Source organism: Diabrotica virgifera, chromosome 8 (genome assembly GCF_917563875.1).
Source record: "Diabrotica virgifera virgifera chromosome 8, PGI_DIABVI_V3a".
NCBI classification, from domain to species: Eukaryota; Metazoa; Arthropoda; class Insecta; order Coleoptera; family Chrysomelidae; genus Diabrotica; species Diabrotica virgifera.
The window spans coordinates 117,762,628-117,782,436 of record NC_065450.1 but is presented as its reverse complement, the minus strand read 5'-3'; the positions used below and the strand labels follow the sequence as shown (position 1 = coordinate 117,782,436).

The window sequence follows — 19,809 nt, the reverse complement described above, 5'->3', positions numbered from 1 at the left end:
ACCCCAATATTTCAACCTTGTTTCCTAACTGTTCAGCAAAGATTATATACCTGTTATATATATATATATATATATATATATATATATATATATATATATATATATATATATATATATATATATATAATATCGGTTTACAACGTTCTTCGACGTCTTCCGATTTCCAATCTCCATCTCGTTCTGTCATTCCATAGATCGTCCTCGAGTTCTCTGTCCCTGATTTCTCTATCAACTCCTTCTCTCCAACTTCTTCTAGGTCTTCCTGGTCTGCGCCTTCCTCTTGGTTGCCATTCGAGGATTTGTCTTGGTATTCTATTCTCCGGCATTCTCCTTACGTGTCCGTACCAGCTGAGTTGTTTCGTCCTAATGTCGTCAACAATAGTATGTGTAACCCCCATGATTTCTCGGACTCTCTCGTTTGTTATTCGGTCGCGTCTAGATATTCCCGCTGAACGGCGCCAGAAGTCCATTTCTGTTTTGCTCTAAGCATTTTCTCTGTTCTGTCTTTTAAGGGCCAAACTTCGCATCCATATGTTGTGATGCATTTTATTATAGTGTTATATATTCTTTTTTTTTTCTCCTTAGAAATATTTTTATCCCACAGTACGCTGTTTAGTAAGGATATGCCTTTCCTCCCCTGTATATTTCGTTACTTAATAGCTGCATCTAATTTTCCGTCTTGAGTGATCTTTACTCCCAGGTATTTGTAGTCTTCACATAATTTTATTTCTTGATTTTCCTCTACTCGGAGGCTATGTTGGTCTCCTCCGATACTCATGTATTCTAGGGCCCACTCTGTAAACTCTTCTAATAGTTTTCGCATCATGTAACTAAGATCTTCAGAGTCCTGTGCGATGATCACCTGGTCATCCGCAAAGCACAGCGTGTACAAAGTTGAGTCCGTTAGTGGTATGCCCATATTCGTACATTTTTTCTTCCATTTGTTGAGTGCTGCTTCGAGGTATATTTTGAATAGTGTTGGTGAGATACAGCATCCTTGCCTTAGTCCTTTAGTTACTGTGAATCCAGGTGTTATGAGATTTCCCGTTTTAATTCTTGTTGTTTGTTGGTAGTACAACGTTTTTACGGCTTCAACCAATTCTATATTTACATTTGTTTTCTCCAGTGCCTCCCATAATTTAACCAGCGGGACACTATCATACGCTTTTCTAAGGTCTACAAACATCAGATGGACTTCTTGGCCACGAGCAACTTTCTTTTCAATTATCTGAGTAATGGAGAAAACATGATCTATTTTAGATCGACATGCGCGAAAACCAGCCTGTTCTTCGGCTTCCATATTTTGGTATTCTTCTTCTATTCGATTTTTAATAAGTTTTCCATATATTCTGCTGATACTACTAGTGACTGCAATTCCTCTATAGTTTTCAGGTTTTGATTTATCTCCCTTTTTGTGGATAGTGCTCAGATGTGACTCTTTCCATTCTTTAGGTATTTCATGGGTATTCAAGCATTGCTGGAAAAGTTGTCTTAGCCGCTTAATTAAAACTTTAGGTCCATATTTGATGAGTTCCGGAGCTATATTTCCTGGGCCCGGTGATTTGCCATTCTTCAACTGTTTACATATGGTTTCGACTTCTCTCTCATTTACTCTGATTGGTGATCCTATCAACCTGACGCTTTGTATACCGTTGGATTGTATCTGTTTGAAGGGCTCTCTTGTCTCTGTTAGTAAATCTTCAAAGTATCTTTCCCAAGCTTGTGGTGATATGGACTGAATAATGTCTTTCTTTCTGTCGTTTCTTAAATTTTTTAATAGTTTCCAACTTTCTTAACTCTGGCTTCCACCTATGTATGTATTTAGCATGGTACACTTTTTTGTCCAGAGTTCGTCTTCGCTATCTTATTTTTATTATATTTCAAAATTGTTTTCCTTGATAGGTATTGTTCGGTTCCCACCATGAATTTAATCGTCGTTTTATTTCTGTATTAATGACCTGATCCACAACTCGAAAAAATCATTATTTTAGATGACAAAAAGTATTTCACTTTGCGTAAGTCTGGAATGAAGGTCAGATGGATTGTATATGGACAACGTAGAGGAATCTCCTGACAATGTTTGATACAAAATAAAGCGAAATTTGCAGATAAAATCCTTGGGCGCAATTTCTAACATGGGTGTGAGTGACTAACCTTTTATGGGAAGAGTGAGGGGTGAAGGTGTGAATAATCAGAGTTATATGAATGACTGTATTTCCAAATGTGTACTTTAGTTTGTCCACGGACATCATGTAAATGACGAGATTATGTTTTGGCCAGACCTAGGATTATGCTCTTACTCAAAAGATACCCAAAACTGGCTTCGACAACTCCATATACCCTTTGTTTCCAAAAACAATAATCGTCTGAACCTTAATGGGCTTTACTGTCTAGGAATGTTTATCGAGGAAGCTGGCAAGACGGCGAATTTATGAAAAACTGAGAGAAATTGATCTTAAGTCCATCCGGGATCTTATTAGAGATATTTGAAAAAATCGTCTAGTAGAGCAGAATGGGTCACTCCACATAATTCGATAGTATAGTTTAGTTAAGTATTGAATTGTAATTTATAATAAATAGTTACGTGTTTAAATACGAGAAAAACTTCTTCATTAGAAAAAGATCCGATAAATATTTTGTGCCAAATCTTTTAGAGCATACGTTATGATTTACCTGCATTTGCATTTCTTTGTTTAGATGCAATTAATTTCTTTTTTTAATCCTAAAATTTGGATCGAAAGTTCCGAATGGTAGTGAGTTCGAATCCCGCCAGGGTCAGGAATTTTTCATTTATTATAAATTAATAAATGAAAATAGTTTCTGTCCTTGTGGGATCGGTACTCACCGGAGGGACCGCAGACGTTCGGATACAATTAGCGTCTCTTTGCAAAGACAATGACGTCGACTTTGCAAAGTAACAAGACACTTACTCAACACACACTACATATTACACCTGAGTTAGTGATAAGTTATACAATTACGTGGCTAAAGGTTCTAGTTCTAAACCTAGGCCAGAATCAGAGAAAAAAAATTTCTTTTTATTCCAGAGTCATTCCTATTTTTTTCAACGGCCTTTTGTTGCGCTTGAGAATGATATATTTGTCTCACTTATACAAGAAGGTTAACCAAAAACTGATTCAACGGAATGCACATACATATCTTAAAAACATGATAATCTAGCGAAACATTTTTTACCATACCTCTTGGGTAATAATCTAAATGTGCAATTTTACAATATTGTCTATCCATAAACTCATATATTATTTTCTGTCATTATAATCCGGGTAGTTTCCAAATTATCGCTGGTATTTAGTCTATTAGAACATTTTATATACTTACTTGATAATTTATATAGATATAAATGTATGGATTTCTAACAATTACTAACATTCAGAGGAAATTGGTATTAATTATCACAGATAAGGTAAATATCAGACTAGATATATATAAGGAATATGGTCGTCTATAATAATAATCATAAATTATCGTGATAGGTATAAATATATAATATGCAAAATACTAAGGACACTTATTTTTTGGTCACTTCTATGAGTATAGGGTAATGAATATTATCATCAAAATCACAATTATCCAAAAGTGCTAAGCGTTTTTCCCAAACAACATCGTTATAATTTAATCTCTTTTTACACGTAAAACCTTTTTCCTCAGATTGTTTCATGAACATATCCAAGGTGGAACCTCTTTGTGGAGCCATGACGTACGCTGTACCATCGCTGGCCAAACAACACCAAATACAGTTAATTAGATCTGTTCTTGCGTCATCGAAGAACAGGCAATCAGCACAGAGCACAACATCATACTGATCGACGGGTTCGCAAGATGACCATTGGAGAATACTGCATCTGACTTCACTAAGGAACGTGTTGCATTTGAGTGTGACTTGGACATTATCGATGGAAACCTTGTTACCATCGGTGACTACAACACTGTTAGCGTGGCCGTATTTGGCAGCGAACAGTCCCGCTAGGCAGGACATGCCTCCACCCAATTCTATCACATTTTTTTCTTTAAATATTTCTAAATTTGAGCAAACGAAGTAGCTTAAAGTCTCCTCGGATGGCCATATACAAATGTTACCCGTGTTGTTGAAACCCATTAAATCCTCTGCGGAAAAAGTGCGGTTTCTATGGCCGACGTTTATGAAATACTCGCTACCATTTATGCATATCGAATATTTATACCATGTATATTTCTTAATTTGGTCATGCTTTTGGTTATCTCTAGTGACTAAAGGTAATGAGGTGAGTTCTTGCGTTTTTAAGAGCATGAAGGACGAAATTCGACGCACAGAAAATTCATCGGTTGGACTGGAAGGCTGACTTTCCGTGGGGCTCTAAATAAAAAGCTAAATTAAAAACATATCATACTATTTACTGCTTTTCAAAACAAATTGAATTTATTTAGTTGGTTATACACGGTTATACTGTAAAAACTCTTTCAAAACTTCCTGCAATTTATATCCAAATATAAACGCTTTGGTCTCACTTAAGACTAGTTTCGTGGTATTTTGCGGTTAACAATAGTTGCTTATTAGTGTTACCCAAATGCAAGACCAAGACGAGACTTGGACAGTCTTGGTCTTGGTCTTGCACCAATACACCTGGTCTTGGTCTTGGTATTGCACTCCCAGTCTTGGTCTTGGTCTTGGTCTTGCAGCAAGAGTCTTGCAAGTCTCGCAGTTACCCACTAGCATTTTGCTATTTATTAAATATTACTTTAGATCTTAGAACAACGTAAACGTATAGGTACATTTTCAGCTTGACTTAACATAAACATAGTAAAAACCAACGAAATTAATAAATGTCTAAACAACTCACATTGGGTGGGTTTGAACCCACGATCTAAACTATCCCTGCCTATAGTTTAACGTCTAACTAACTGAGCTATCTACCATGTCCCACGGGACGGGAGTCAGTCTGTTTTTTAATAAAAGTTTGCAGTTTGTGTTTAATATCCTACAATTTAAAATTTACCCCCCCCTCTCCGTGGGTGGTCGTGTTTAGTATCACCCGATAGATTTTTGAAAAATATTGAACGTATTTTCGATCTGACATTCATTTCGCGAAATATTCGCTTTTTTGTGAAACTGTGTGACTCACCCATTTCCTTACGCCCCGCTTAAATCGTCTGATTTTTTAAATATACACTGTTTTGCATGTACCTACATACTAAACTTACCTTATCTTAATCTGACGTTTTCGAGTTTTTCTAAGGATATATATTTTTTTCGGGCCTCCCTTAACGAATTCCCCTGTATTAAAAGCCAATATATGGTAGAGGTACATTTACAGGGTGCAAAGTTTCTGCCCATGTGATAACCTGACGCACTCCAGTAACTACAAAAATCCCCGCTTGGGTTCCCCTACCATTAAATGCATCATTTTATTTAAATTTTTATAAGATATATTTTTGCTTGGAATATTTTTTTCGATAAAATACTTACTTTTTGAGTCCTTTGCGCAAAAACCGTCGAAAAACGTGTGTTTTTTTTGTTGAAAAATTAACATATTCAGTCGCAAATAGCTCGAAAAGTATTGACTTGGTTTATTTGTAGATGAATAAAATAGAACAAAAGTTGCTTAGAATTAGTCAGTTTAATCAACCTTGCCTTATTTTGAACCTTTGTTTTTTAACCCCCCAAGAAGGGGTGAAAGGTGAAACTCATCCCCAGGGCAAAATCACACATGCATCGGCCAATATCTCTTTTTTGGCGAGTTAGCTATGTGTACGCAAACATGTCAATCCAAAATCCAAGCGGTTCTTTAAAATTTCAAGGTTTTGTATTTAACATTTTACCGTGAGTGAATGGACTATACAGGGTAGCCGGGCATTATCTTATCTAGTGCTTTTTCAGCAAAAAATTTTGTTTGGCCTATTGATCTAATATCTAATTGCAGTCTGCAAAAAGTTTATAGTAGGACGTTTTAAGTAGGACGTTTAGTCTTTACGATATATATGGTATTATTCCCACTAATTGATAAGGAAAAACAATTGACTGGGTGTCCGTACATAACAGTGGATATGCTATTCGTTTTATATTTTTATCAACAAAGGCGACATTATATCTTTAAAAGTTTTAATGCGATATTCTTATACTGTCGGCGGCGTCACACAACACAAGCAGATTATTTTATGAAAGGTATTCTCAAAATCTAGTACAATTACTTTCGGAGCGAAGGCGTTGTCTGACATTAGGAAAGAATGAAAACAAATATTTTATTTTTACATTGTAATAATTGACCTCTGAGTGTTCTTATATGGATATTTTAATTCGGTATATATGTTTATCGTATTGTTCATAATGCGCATAAATCCAATTTTCCAAATTTTTGTTATATATTTTTTTGCGTCTCATTGTCTCTAAGCATATTAGGTCTGGATCCCGCGTATGAAAAAAAGTTGATTAATAGCAAGCTGAAAATTTGTTAATAGCTTAAGGGTGTCTAGTCGGAAAAACTTTGATATATGGGAACACTGGAACAGGTGAAGTTTTAATTGCGGAACAGATTAGAAATTTGGAACGTCAGAACACGAAAACGTCACATGTATTTTGTCCGACAGAACTTCCAATTGATTTGTTACCCTTTCATTAAACTCTCATGCAAAAATCAGACTGCTATTTATCACTAAATGGGCATTTTAATGAGTGGAACACGTAGAACATGTCAAATGACAGGAATTATGACAGGTGATAAATAGCAGTCTGATTTTTGCATGAGCGTTTATTGAAAGGGTAACAAATCAATTGGAAGTTCTGTCGGACAAAATACATGTGACGTTTTCGGGGTCTGACGTTCCAAATTTTTAACCTGTTCCACAATTAAAACTTTCCCTGTTCCAGTGTTTCCATACATCAAAGTTTGTCCGACTAGACACACTTAAGCTATTAACAAATTTTTAGCTTGCTTATTAATCAACTTTTTTTTCATACGCGGGATCCAGACCTATATTCCCGAACTAATGTATTCCATAAAACGACACTCAATACTAACTGCAAGACGCAAGAGTCTCGCAGGCTTAGTCTTGTTCTTGCTCAAGTCTTGCGCGGTCAGTCTTGGTCTTGGTCTTGCTAAAATAAGGCGGTCTTGGTCTTGGTCTTGGTCTTGCTAAAACGCAAGAACAAGACCAAGACTGCAAGACCAAGACCGATTTTGGGCAACACTATTGCTTATAAATATGTACTTTGTATAATACAATTGATAAAAAAAAGGCATAACCCAGACATCCAAAGCGAAAGTTTTCCTCCAACACCAAATTGTTCTATATGGTCCACATAATGTTCAGTAAAAAGTTACACAATTTTGAGCGTCGGATTTGGGGGGCAGGTAGGGGAGAAAAGTCGTTAAATTAGTAGTTTTTCGTCAATATTTCTAAAACTATGCGGTTTAGCGTGAACAATTTTCTATACAAAAATGTTCTACATTCAATTTTAAACAAAAAAGGTCCTATGCATAATCCTTCTAAAACGAACGGTTCCAAAGTTACGGAGGTAGTATAGTAATTGGTCCAAAAAAAGGCCTAACCCCGTCATCCAAAATAAAATTTTTCCTCCAACACCAAATTGTCATATTAATGGTCCACATATTGTTCAGTAAAAAGTTACACCATTTTGAGCGTCGGGTTTTTAGGTAAGGGGTAGGGGAGAAGTCGGTAACTTAGTAGTTTTTTAAGTTTTTCGTCAATATTTCTAAACGTAAGCGGTTTAGCGTGAATAATATTCTATACAAAATGCTACATTAAATTTGAACCAAAAAGGTTCTATGCATAATTGTTCTAAAATCAACGGTTTCGGAGTTACGGAGGGTGTAAAGTGGAGGTTTTCCATGTTGTTTACATTTTTGGGCAAATTATAATATTGTTACTGAGGAAACTAATTTTTTTAACAGGATTGTGTTTTCTAAATATAATTGGCTATTTCAATGGCCGGTGATATGTTACTGATAAGCCCTTGAAGGAACGTGTCAACCTCACCACCTTCAATCAAGAGGTGAATATAAGATATGTCCATATGAACATATTTCCAACAGTAAAATTTTCGTTTAAAATTTACTGTAGAACATTTTTCTATAGAATATTGTTCACGCTTAACCGCTTAAGTTTAAAAATATTGACGAAAAACGTAAAAAACTACTCATTTACCGACTTCTCCCCCCCTCCAACCCGACGCTCAAAATGGTGTAACTTTATACTGAACAATATGTGGACCATATAGAACAATTTGGTGTTGGAGGAAAACTTTTATTTTGGATGACAGGGTTAGGCCTTTTTTGGACCAATTATAGTTACCTCTGTAACCTTGGAACCGTTAGTTTTAGGAGGATTATGCATAGGACCTTTTTTGTTTAAAATGTAATGTAGAACATTCTTGTATATAACATTGTTCACGTTAAACCGCATAGTTTTAGAACTATTGACGAAAAACGTAAAAAAACTACTAATTTGCCGATTTCTCCCCCAGCTCCCCCTCAAACCCGACGCTCAAAATGGTGTAACTTTTGACTGAACAATATGTGGACCATATAGAACAATTTGGTGTTGAAGGATAACTTTCACTTTGGATGTCTGGGTTTGGGTATAGTTTTAGTTATACCATACTATTAGGCCGAACACAAAAGTAAAGACAGAAATGCTGGTTACCTCTCAGATTTTCCATTTCGGAATGGATAGTTGTACAAATAGGATAGTGCAGTCACTTAAGGTTTTCACCTCTGATTTCGCTGAACCTCCATCGATTTTCATGAAAATTGCTGAGTGGTTATACGATACCTCACGGAATAAAAGTGACATGATGCCAACTTGCGCTTTTACACTGAGAGTGGATGCCACCCCTTCTCGGGGGTGAAAATTATTTTATTAAAATAGCCCTATAAATCGATAGAGGAACAAATTCTAAGCAAAATTTATTTTATTAAGTTATTAAAATAAATCATTAATTTTTGAGTTATTAAAGAACAAAGATTTTAATTTTTCGTCAAAAAATGCATGTTTTAAAGTGGTATTCTCTAACAATTCCACAATTTTCATGAAAATTTATGGAGGTTCAACGAAATAAGAGGTGAAAACCTTAAGTAACTGCACAGGGACAGTCTACCGTGGATGGCATAAAATTCAAAATACCTCTGGTTTGTTAAACCACATATTAAAGGGTAAAATTTATAAAACCTCGAAATTTCCAAAGCAATTTAGACAAGGCGAAGAAAAGCTCGGGTTGATTGGGAAAAATATTCCCATGGGATTATTTTGCATAATCACATTCGTAAGATACCCCAGAATAAGGTTCAAGAAGTCGCCCAAGCGAAAAGTAGTCCTAATTAATTTCAACAATTGTTTACTTGAGTTTCTGAGCCTTGAAAATCATTTTTCGTTTTTTCAGTTTTAAATAGTGTATAACTCAAAAGCTATCAACTTTAGAGAAAAATTACAAGATATCTTTTTTGTTAGTAATAATCCAAAAAAATCTGTCCGTGCTGAAAAAATTGATTTTTGTAAATTGTTGTAAAACAATGAATTGTTTAAATAAATTAGGACCACTTTTCGCACGGGCGAACTCTTAAACCTTATCCTTGGTATCTCATGAAAGTGATTATGCAAAAAAATCTCATGAAAATGTTTTTTCGAACGAACCAGAGGTTTTCGCCTTGTCTAATTTCTGTAATTAGATTTAGAGATGAGAGTTACCACGCACTTCAAATTTCTGTTTTCGAGTTTTTGTTTCCTTTGTTTTTCTAATTTTGTTCAGAACTAGATTATGAGTATTAAATACCGTGAAACTGGTTTTAGTATGGCTTAAGCGTCAACTTTTCAATATAAATAGTGGAACATCACGCCTCTTAGATGAAATTTCTCTAAGTCTAGAAATCTAATTCTCTAAGAAATAGAAAATGCATTGAAAAATATTAACCATTAAAAAAAAGCAAATTTGTTATACACTATAAAACCATGCAGTTGGAGAGACCAAGCAGAAATGCATGGCTAAATTCTTGGTTTCCTTAATGTTAGGAAATGTAGGGGAGAGTTGGACAAAACGGGATACCATTCTTGTTTATTTTTACCACGGAAAATTTGTTACCACATCATATTATTACTTTTTTATCTGTAACATTTATTAAAGCACACAAAAAACATATTTTTGGCTATCTTTAATTACTGGAAAATAGTAAAATAAAAATATTTATTAAAGTCCTACACACCCCGTTTTGGCATACCACGGTTGGATAAAACGGGATAGGTTCACAATATTTCATTTTTTGTATAAAATTATCTAAAAAAAGTATATTCAAGTAAACATAAAACTGCAAAGCAAAATTTAGTCTTGAAAGAACAATATCTTCAGTAGTCACAAACTTAAAAATATACCCTATTCCACGAACATACGCCTCTTTTGAATTACTTCGACAACGAATATTTTACTGTGCAAAATAAGAAGAAAGTAAATTGCAAATTACATTGTTGTTTATTGGAATAATTATTAGCGCCATTTACTTTCGTACTTCTTATGTTGCACAGTACAATATTCGTTGTCGAATTAATCCAAAACAGGCGTATGTTCGTGGAATGGCCCATAGGCTTTTTATGTCTTACTGCAAAATGGGAAATAAGACCTTTTATTTAGGACTAGGTACGTATATCGGAATAAAAGTCACATACAAATATTTTGTCTTTTTTGCAGTATAAGAACACGTTTCGTATCACTATTTAAAAAATTAATAGGCCAACAAATAAATAGGTGGATAAACCGGGACATAAAGAAACTGTATCCCATTTTATCCATATTAAGTGTCCAGTTTTGTCCAACTCAGACATTTTTCAAAAAAAATGGACGCTGCCTAAATGTGAAAGTAAAATTAGATAGATTACACATCATGAGAATATTCGTTAATGAGTGCTTACGTAAATGTAATAGTCACCGGAATTATCTTTTTATATTTGTAGGCAGTATAATGTAAAAAAAACAACGCACTTAAAAGTACAAAGTACCAAAAAAATAGTGTCAAACAATTCTAAACACAACAACTTTTCATCAAATAGTGTGCTCGAGGTAAAACGAAATGAGAATGTTAAAATGACGACTGATAACAAGTTTTCGTCGTTGTCCGATTGATAGCAGCACTAGTTGGGTCTCTGGGCTAAGTATCCCGTTTTATCCAACTCTCCTATGTGTGCTTTTATCACATTTAATCTTATTTAAATAGAACAATAACATAAATACAACAACTAATACACAAGCCCTTCTTCTTCACTGGACACGTGCCCAAGCCCCCACGATCGATTGGGGTCTAGTCTCACTAGTCTCTACACAATTACTAAATGAAAAATCAAATCGGTTATCTAAGCACGGAAAAAATATAGGTAAGTGAAATATAAAAAAATATATTTTAGATACTAGTATGCAGTTATAAAGACCTATCTCAAAGAATCAGACGTACAAGCTAAGGCCAGACTTTTTTGATCACTCTGCAGCATCAGTCCCACTGAATGGAAAAGAAAGATTCAGAGTCGAAACCTTTATCCCTATAATTGATACCCTGGGCGTTCATTTAAAACAGCGATTCTCTGCGAAAAAGCTCTGAATTCCGAAAAGTTGAGACAAAATTGCAAAGAATTTGCTGACATCTAATATGAAGACGTAAACGACAAAGAGTTAGAAATGGAATGTCTGCATTTAACAGAATACGTGAAAATTAATCAAAGTAAAAATGAAAGAACTGATAGTCTTCTGGAACATCTTTTAAAAGAGAACAAAATTGACGACATCTTTCCTAATGTAGAAATGTGACTGAGAATATTTTTAAGCATGGTGGTAAGAAACTGCAGTGGGAAACGCTGCTACTCCAAATTAAATCGAAAAGTACAATGCTTCAACAGTGACGGTTTAAGGCATCATGGGGCCCTAAGATGCATGGCGGCCATAAGAAGTAGGCCCCTTTATAGCGGCCTTTTACATTAAAACAATTTTGCAAATATTACAATTTAAACAAGATCATTTATTATTAGGAATAAATACTAAATAAAGGAAAAAATATTTAGTCCATTGACTCACGTTTTTTGCTGCAAAGTTTAAAGAACTGCTTGGACTTACATGAAATTTGGTATACACATAGGTAACATGTCAGAGAAAAAACTGATATTGTGCCGATGTGTGCTTTTTCCCTGGAGGTGAGTCTCACCCCTTGTCGGGGGCGAAAAAACATACGTTCAAAATGGAATTATATACTGACTACTTCTATGCAACTTTTGTTCTACAGAGTTTTTTCACTAAGTCCATATTTTATCGAAAAAATATTCTTAACAAAAATATAGCTCATAAAAAAGTGAAAAAAATGGTGTATATACGAAGTCTTTAGAACCAGTACAAGCATAGTTGTAGCTAATGATCTTATATATGTTCTTATTCGACAAATTCCAAATCGAATATTACAACGTGAAATAACCAAAGAATGAACCACTTGTCGGAGAAAACTCATTACAACTTTAAAGTGTTTAAAAAAAGCTATATTTTTGTTTCTTAAAAAAGTTCCTAGCATCAAAAGTAAGTAAGTTACGCTCAAAATAAAGTTGGTTCCTTTTTTTGGTAAAACAAATGAAAATCACTCCCTAATTAGCATCATAAGTTATGTATTAGTTATGTATACATTAGTTATGTACTTATTATTTATAATATTATCTGTAAATTTCATCGGTTCAAAGTGTTTATTTTTGAAAAAAATTGTATTTTAAAAAAATTTTTTTTAGTTTTTAAAAACATTCCTTTTTCTTCAAATTAACTTAACAATTATTAGTAATACCAAAAATCTTAAAGAATAAAAAAATTTAGGTTCGTTCCAAGATTTCGGCTTTAATTTTTTTTGAATATTTTGTCGAGATATTTAGCACACATATTCGTAATATAAGTACTAAATAATGGCGGTACAGAGCCCAATTTGAGAAATATGATAGTATGTGGAAATTATTCTATAATTAAATAAAATATGTATTGCAAAAACGAGGCTGTACCGTCATTAAGAAGAACAAAAAAATACACTTTCTTCAAATAAACTTTTTTATCCCATGCTTAGATTTTGTGTCACAATTTAACTACTAAAAGTCGATTATCTATAACAAGAAATCGAACTTGACTGACTTTTCAACATTTAGAGCGCCTATGAGTATAATAATTATTATTTTTGATAGTATAATGTCACTGTCACGGTTGCCGCACTCTTGAAAGTTCGCAGAACTTTCGAAAAACAAAAATATTGATAACGCGCTAATGTTCCCTCTCCAGGGGAAAGGCGCAAAATGTCGTCTGTCAAAATTTTCAATGTGTTTTAAATGTATTCATCTTTATCGAATCCTGACACAACTAAAAAATTTAAACGCAGAATGAAAGATTACGTTATTAATATTACCGAGGGCCAAAAGTCCCTTAGAATAAATAAAAAGATTCTTTTGAATAAAATATTTGCAATTAAAAATCACACTAAATTTTCTCTTTTATTTTTGCCCCTGTAACTTATTAAAATAAACATAGAAGGTTTCAGGGAGTTTCGGCCCTCAATAATAATGTAATCTTTCATTCTGCGCTTAAATTTTTCAAAAATATTGATTAGTTTTCTCAGAATTTGAAAAAAATTAATACATTTAAAACATATTAAAAATTTTGACAGGCGACATTTTGCGCCTTATGGCTGCGAAACATGGGTGGTGACACAGAAATCTGCCAATGCATTAGATGTGTTTGAAAGAAAAGTATTACGTAGGATACTGGGCCCAATAAGTAAAAATAACAACTGGCGAATTAGGTATAATAGAGAAATATACGAGCAATATAGCGAACCAACTCTAGCACAACACACTAAACTGCAGAGATTACGGTGGGCAGGGCACGTGGTCCGCATGCATGAGAATATAATCCCCAGAAAATTGCTGAATGCAGGGAGAAGACCTGTTGGAAGACCTAAAAAGAGATGGGAAGACGAAGTCGATGAGGATGCCAGGAACTTCCTGGGAACGCGTTCATGGAAAAGAACAGCGGTAAATCGAAATGATTGGAGAAGCTTATTGAAGGAGGCCAAGGCTCGATTTGGGCTGTAGTGCCATTGGATGGATGGATGGACATTTTGCGCCTTTCCCCTTAAGACAAAAATTGGTTAAGATATGGCTGTTCAAAATTTGTACACACTCGTGATTAGTGACTCGTTCAAACGCTTTCAACTACAACCCTTCCAAAAATAATCACTTTGAACCGATGAAACTTACAGATAATATAAACAATACATACGTAAAGTAACTTGTGAAGCGGTAACGATTAATTTCATTTAGGATACCAATTAGGGGTAATTTTCACGATTTTTTTTTATCGAAAAAGGGACCAAATTTCTTTGGAACATAGTTTGCTTACTTTTGATGCTAGGAACTTAAAAAAATGAAGCTTTTTTAACAATTTTAAAAAGTTGTGATGGGTTTTCCCTGAAAAGTGCTTCAGTTGTTTGGTAATTTGGCGTTGAAATATTCGATTTGGTATTTGTCAAATAAAAACGTATTTTCCATGAGCTACTGGGTCTATAGACTTGAACTTTACTTTTACTGGGTCTATAGACTTCATGAGTACACTACTTTTTCGTTTTTTTATAAGTTATATTTTTGCTAGAGTATTTTTTTTTAGATAAAATACTTACTTTGAATTAGTAACAAGTTGCTTAGAATTAGTCAGTTATGAACTATGTTTCAATATTTTTGCTTCAATATTTTGAGCGTATGTTTTTTCATCCCCGAGAAGGAGTGAAACACACCACCTGTGCAGAAGCTCACATTGACACAATATCATTTATTTTTTCTTTGACATGTTTAGCTATGTGTATGCCAAATTTCATGTCAATACAAGCGGTTGTTTAAAATTCGGAGGTTTTGCAATTAGGTCTGGATCCCGCGTATGAAAAAAAAGTTGATTAATAGCAAGCTGAAAATTTGTTAATAGCTTAAGGGTGTCTAGTCGGATAAACTTTGATATATGGGAACACTGGAACAGGGGCAGTTTTAATTGTGGAACAGGTTAAAAATTTGGAACGGTCATACCACGAAAACGGAACATTTATTTTGTCCGAGAGAATAGACTTAAACTCTCCGAACAGAGATTAAACTCTCATGCAAAAATCAGACTGCTATTTATCACCTGTCATAATTCCTGTCATTTGACATATTCTACATGTACCACTCATTATAACGCCCGTTTGGTTATAAATAGCAGTCTGATTTTTGCATGAGAGTTTAATCTCTGTTCAGAGAGTTTAAGTCTGGTTTGTCGGTGTCGGACAAAATACATGTGCCGTTTTCGTGGTCTGACCGTTCCAAATTTTTAACCTGTTCCACAATTAAAACTTCCCCTGTTCCAGTGTTTCCATATATCAAAGTCCGACTAGACACCCTTAAGCTATTAACAAATTTTCAGCTTGCTCAACTTTTTTTTCATACGCGGGATCCAGACCTAAATATTTTACCGTGACTAAATGGACTAATTGCCAATACTTTAAATATAACCAGACCAGAACAACACAACCCTATCTTAAAATCAATCCTTTAAACTCTCTAAATAAACCTACCAAAAAATTATACTATTATTTCTCTTGAAATTTCTTAAATAGGTAGATAAAAAAACGGAAAGAAAACTAAACAGAAAACTAGGGACTATCAAAGATATTAATTTAAAAATATTGATAGCAAAAACATAGTCCATACAAGATTTTTTCGTAAATTTGTATTCATACCAATAATTAAATATTAATTAACGTATTGGTGGGGCAGGGTGCGGGCCCCATCAAACGCGCGGGCCCTAGGCGGCCGGCTAGTCCGCCTAATGGTTAATCCGGCACTGCTTCAAGAGAGATTAAATAGTTTGTCGCTAATGTTGATAGACTGTGATATTGAAAACTCGCTCGAAAACCTTTTGAAGATGTGATTAACAATTTGGTCAACACAAATCTAGAAGGGTGCCTCTTCAATCAGCATAGATAGGTATTTATAAGGACTAATCGTGGATGCTAATTACTTTGTGTGTATTACATTATTTTAATTATCTATTCATAATACGTAATATCTAATGTTACTGTAAAGGAATAAAAGTAAAGCTAAAACTTTGCATAATATGTATCTATGTTCTTTTTCTATTCTAACAAAATAGTGCAAGAAGCACGTGGGCCCTAGGTGGATAATTGTAGCGACAGACAGAGAAGAATAGAAAAGGATTGGGGAGGCCTATGTCCAAAGGTGGACCGAAGAAGGCTAATTAGATAGAGATAGACAAAATAGTGTTTTATTGCACTAATGTACCCAAGGCCTCTAATAGGTGAAAGACGGCCCTGCGAATACGACGAACAAATAGTAAAAGATCAACAGTAGAAGGGGTAAAAGAAGTGATGAATGAAATCAAAATAATCAAAACACAGTATAAAACTCAAGAAAACAGTAGAAACCTTTCCCCTGTCCGGAAAGAAAGTAAATAGCTATACATACATGTATAGTTGTATGTACTTATATTATTTTATATTGGTTAAGAGTAGATTACGCCAGTCAATGGGAGCAAGAAGAGGATATTACCTCCGAATTCTATCCTACTGCATGGATTTTAATGAAATTTTGGGCCTAGCCTCTACTTATCTCCTAATTCAAAGTCTACCCTATGCCGATGTGTGCTTTTATCTTGGGGGTGGTTCCCACCCCTTCTTAGGGGTGGAAAATTTTTTGGTTAAAATTACAACGGAATTAGCTAGAGAACCTAATTCTAAGCAAAAACTGTTCTATAATTTTTTTTGAAACCTCAATACTTTTTGAGATATTCGTGGTTGAAAATTGGCCATTTTCATTGAAACATAATACCTTTTCGAACGGTTTTTTGCGAATACCTTAAAAACTATGCATCTAACTGAAAAAACTATATTAAACATTTTTGTAGGTTATAAAAAAACAAAGAGACACTTGCCTTCATAAATCTTCTAGTTATAATACAAAAAGAGATATGGTAGGTGAAAATAGTTTGTTTTTTGGTACATTCTCAAATTGGTGTATTCAACTTGAAAAAAAGAATGTGTGTGTTGTGTGTACTTTGTACGCACGTAAGAAGTTATACATCTATTATATGATTATATGATTATATGATTATAAACGAAATTAATATACTTTTTATTTATATGTTATTTAAATATTAAATTAATTTATACTTAATACTTCTCAAACATTTTTATTAAAACAGTGCCAAAAATTAAAATAATAAAAAAATAAAACACACACAAACACATTAAAAATGCCACAAATGATTTCTGAACATTAATTGTCGGAAAATTTTTTAACTAAATACGTATTTTCTGAAAATAAAATTATATAATAAATATACTTACAATCATAAAATGTATAAAAAAAAAATAAAAAAATAAAAGTTTCTATTGGGATTCGAACCAACTTACCACGCGGCTGGTATTTGCGTTGTATTGGGATTCACCCGCATTAAAACTGCGCTACAGACACAGCTTGTCATTATGTGCGAAGATCGTCTAACTAAACAGATTAACCTTTTGACATTTTTAACTTATGTAAATCAAATTATTTTGATTTTGAATTGAAATGATTTAGAATTGAAAAAATACAACAAAACATAGGGTAAGAAGACAATATATTAGGTGAATATTAAGGTGTAAAATAAAAGTATTACATACTACTTATGTATTTTGGTAGGTTCAAGGTAGGTATCGGAGCCCGTATAACGACTAATAAATTTCGCAATCAATTGCGTCGTGCGAAGTGGCTATGTTCAAATATCATAACAAAATTTGATCAACTATTTATAAAACACTTACCAGTGAAAGATTATTTAGCTTTGAATAAGCGAGATCTGCGGCACTCATACTAGGCACAGTTTGATGAGCTTTCACATTGGCATGCAACAATCATCTCTTCTATGTAAATAAGTCCAAAAATATAATATGAAAACTATTTAAAAAGGCAGTATAACCATTAACTAACTTTTTGTTTGTTGTTTCTCTTCCTACAAATTTTAAAACGCAACAAGCATACATTATAACCAAACCATGCACAGTCCCACAGCTGTGTCACAGCTGCCATATCGGATAATTTTTGTCATGTCATTTGAACATCCAATCAGAACAAAGTTATAATGCGCATGCGCCCGGTCGCTAGGTTTTCCCATATAAAATTTCACCGTCATTACGCCCGTAAAGAAGTATAACTTCAATAACAGAGAAACGGTCTATTTTAGGTGTATAATGCTACTGATAATCTTTGTAGTGCTTGAAGAGACCTTTAAAATGAGCTATATTAAAGGTCCATTACATTAAAACTAAGTGAGATATGCTGCAAACAAAATTGATAACTAATGTATTTTAAGAAAAAATGAGAAGTAATTTTAACCCCCATCCACCAAAATGTAAATGCATCGTTTTCCTTCCACAATACCTTTTATTTTAGTGTTATTTCTATGTTCAAAAAGTTGGACGGGTTTAAAATGAATGGTTTTTGAAAAAAACATCAAATTATAGAGAGCATTTTTAAATTTTCTTAAAAGTCTTCCTTTTTCTCCATGTAACTTGAAAATGATAAGAGATATAGTAATGAAAAATAAAAAAAAATATCTGAAAAAGCCCCACATTTTTTTGTGGTATCTTTTTTCGTATCTCTTATCTTTTTCGAGTTACATGGAGGAAAATGAAGATTTTTATGAAAATTTAAAAATGCTCTCTATAATTTTATCTTATTTTTTTCAAAAACCATTCATTTTAATTCAGTCCAAGTTTTTGAACATAGAAACAACACTATAATAAAAAGTATTGTAGAAGGAAAACGATGTATTTAAATTCTGATGGATGAGGGGTTAAATATACTTCTCATTTCTTCTTAAAATGCATTAGTCATCAACTTTTTTGCACAATATCTCGCTCAGTTTGAATGTAATCGACATTTAGTATTGCTCATTTTAAAGGCCTTTTCAAGCACTACAAAAGTTATTAGTATCATTGTACACCTAAAATCGACAGTTTCTCTGTTATTTCAAGTTGAATACACCGATTTGAGCATGCAACAAACTCTTCTTACCTACCAATATCCCTCTTTGTATATTAACTAGAAGATTTATGAAGGAACGAATCTCTTTGTTTTTTTTATAACCTACAGAAATATTTTATATAGTTTTTTTGTTGGATGCATAGTTTTTCAGGTATTCGCAAAAATCCGTCCGAAAAGGTGTCATTTTTCAATGAAAATGACAATTTTCAACCACGAATAACTCAAAAAGTATTGAGTTTTCAAAAAATAATTATAGAACAGTTTTTGCTTAAAATTAGGTTCTCTAGCTTTTTCCGTGGCTATTTTAACCAAAACATTTTTCACCCCCGAGAAGGGGTGGGAAGCACCCCCAAGATAAAAGCGCACATCTGCATAGGGTAGACTTTGTTTTTTGAGCTATTCCCCACTTACTGTGAAAATATCAAGTAAATTGATGTAGTAGGATGGAATTCGGAGCCAAATACCCTCATTGACTGCCCTAGATATGTATAGAGTCAGTTGCAATCCCCTGAAGTTTAGATACAACCCCTGAAAATATTCCTGAGGGCGTCCATGCAAGCGTCTTGCATAGTTAAAAACCCTCGCAAATCGCCTGGCTTGTTTATTTTCTTTATTTTTGAATATTGAAATTTACTTTTAAAAAATATTTTTTGTAATAACAATTTTTACCCTTTTTTTTTAACTTTGGGAGGCATTTTTGGGGTAAATGACTGCTACCCTCCAGCCAGACCGGCATATTTG

General features: G+C 33.7%; 1 protein-coding gene across 1 annotated transcript in view; it reads right to left on the bottom strand.

The window, feature by feature from the left end:
• Nucleotides 1-2,707: 2,707 nt before the first annotated feature.
• The window catches only part of LOC126890356 (calmodulin-lysine N-methyltransferase), a 45,857-nt gene continuing 28,755 nt past the window's right edge, over nucleotides 2,708-19,809 (bottom strand). The window contains exon 3 of the mRNA XM_050659236.1: nucleotides 2,708-4,354. Coding sequence (XP_050515193.1) covers nucleotides 3,530-4,354 — 825 coding nt within the window. The 3' untranslated portion in view covers nucleotides 2,708-3,529. The remainder of the gene's footprint in view (nucleotides 4,355-19,809) is intronic.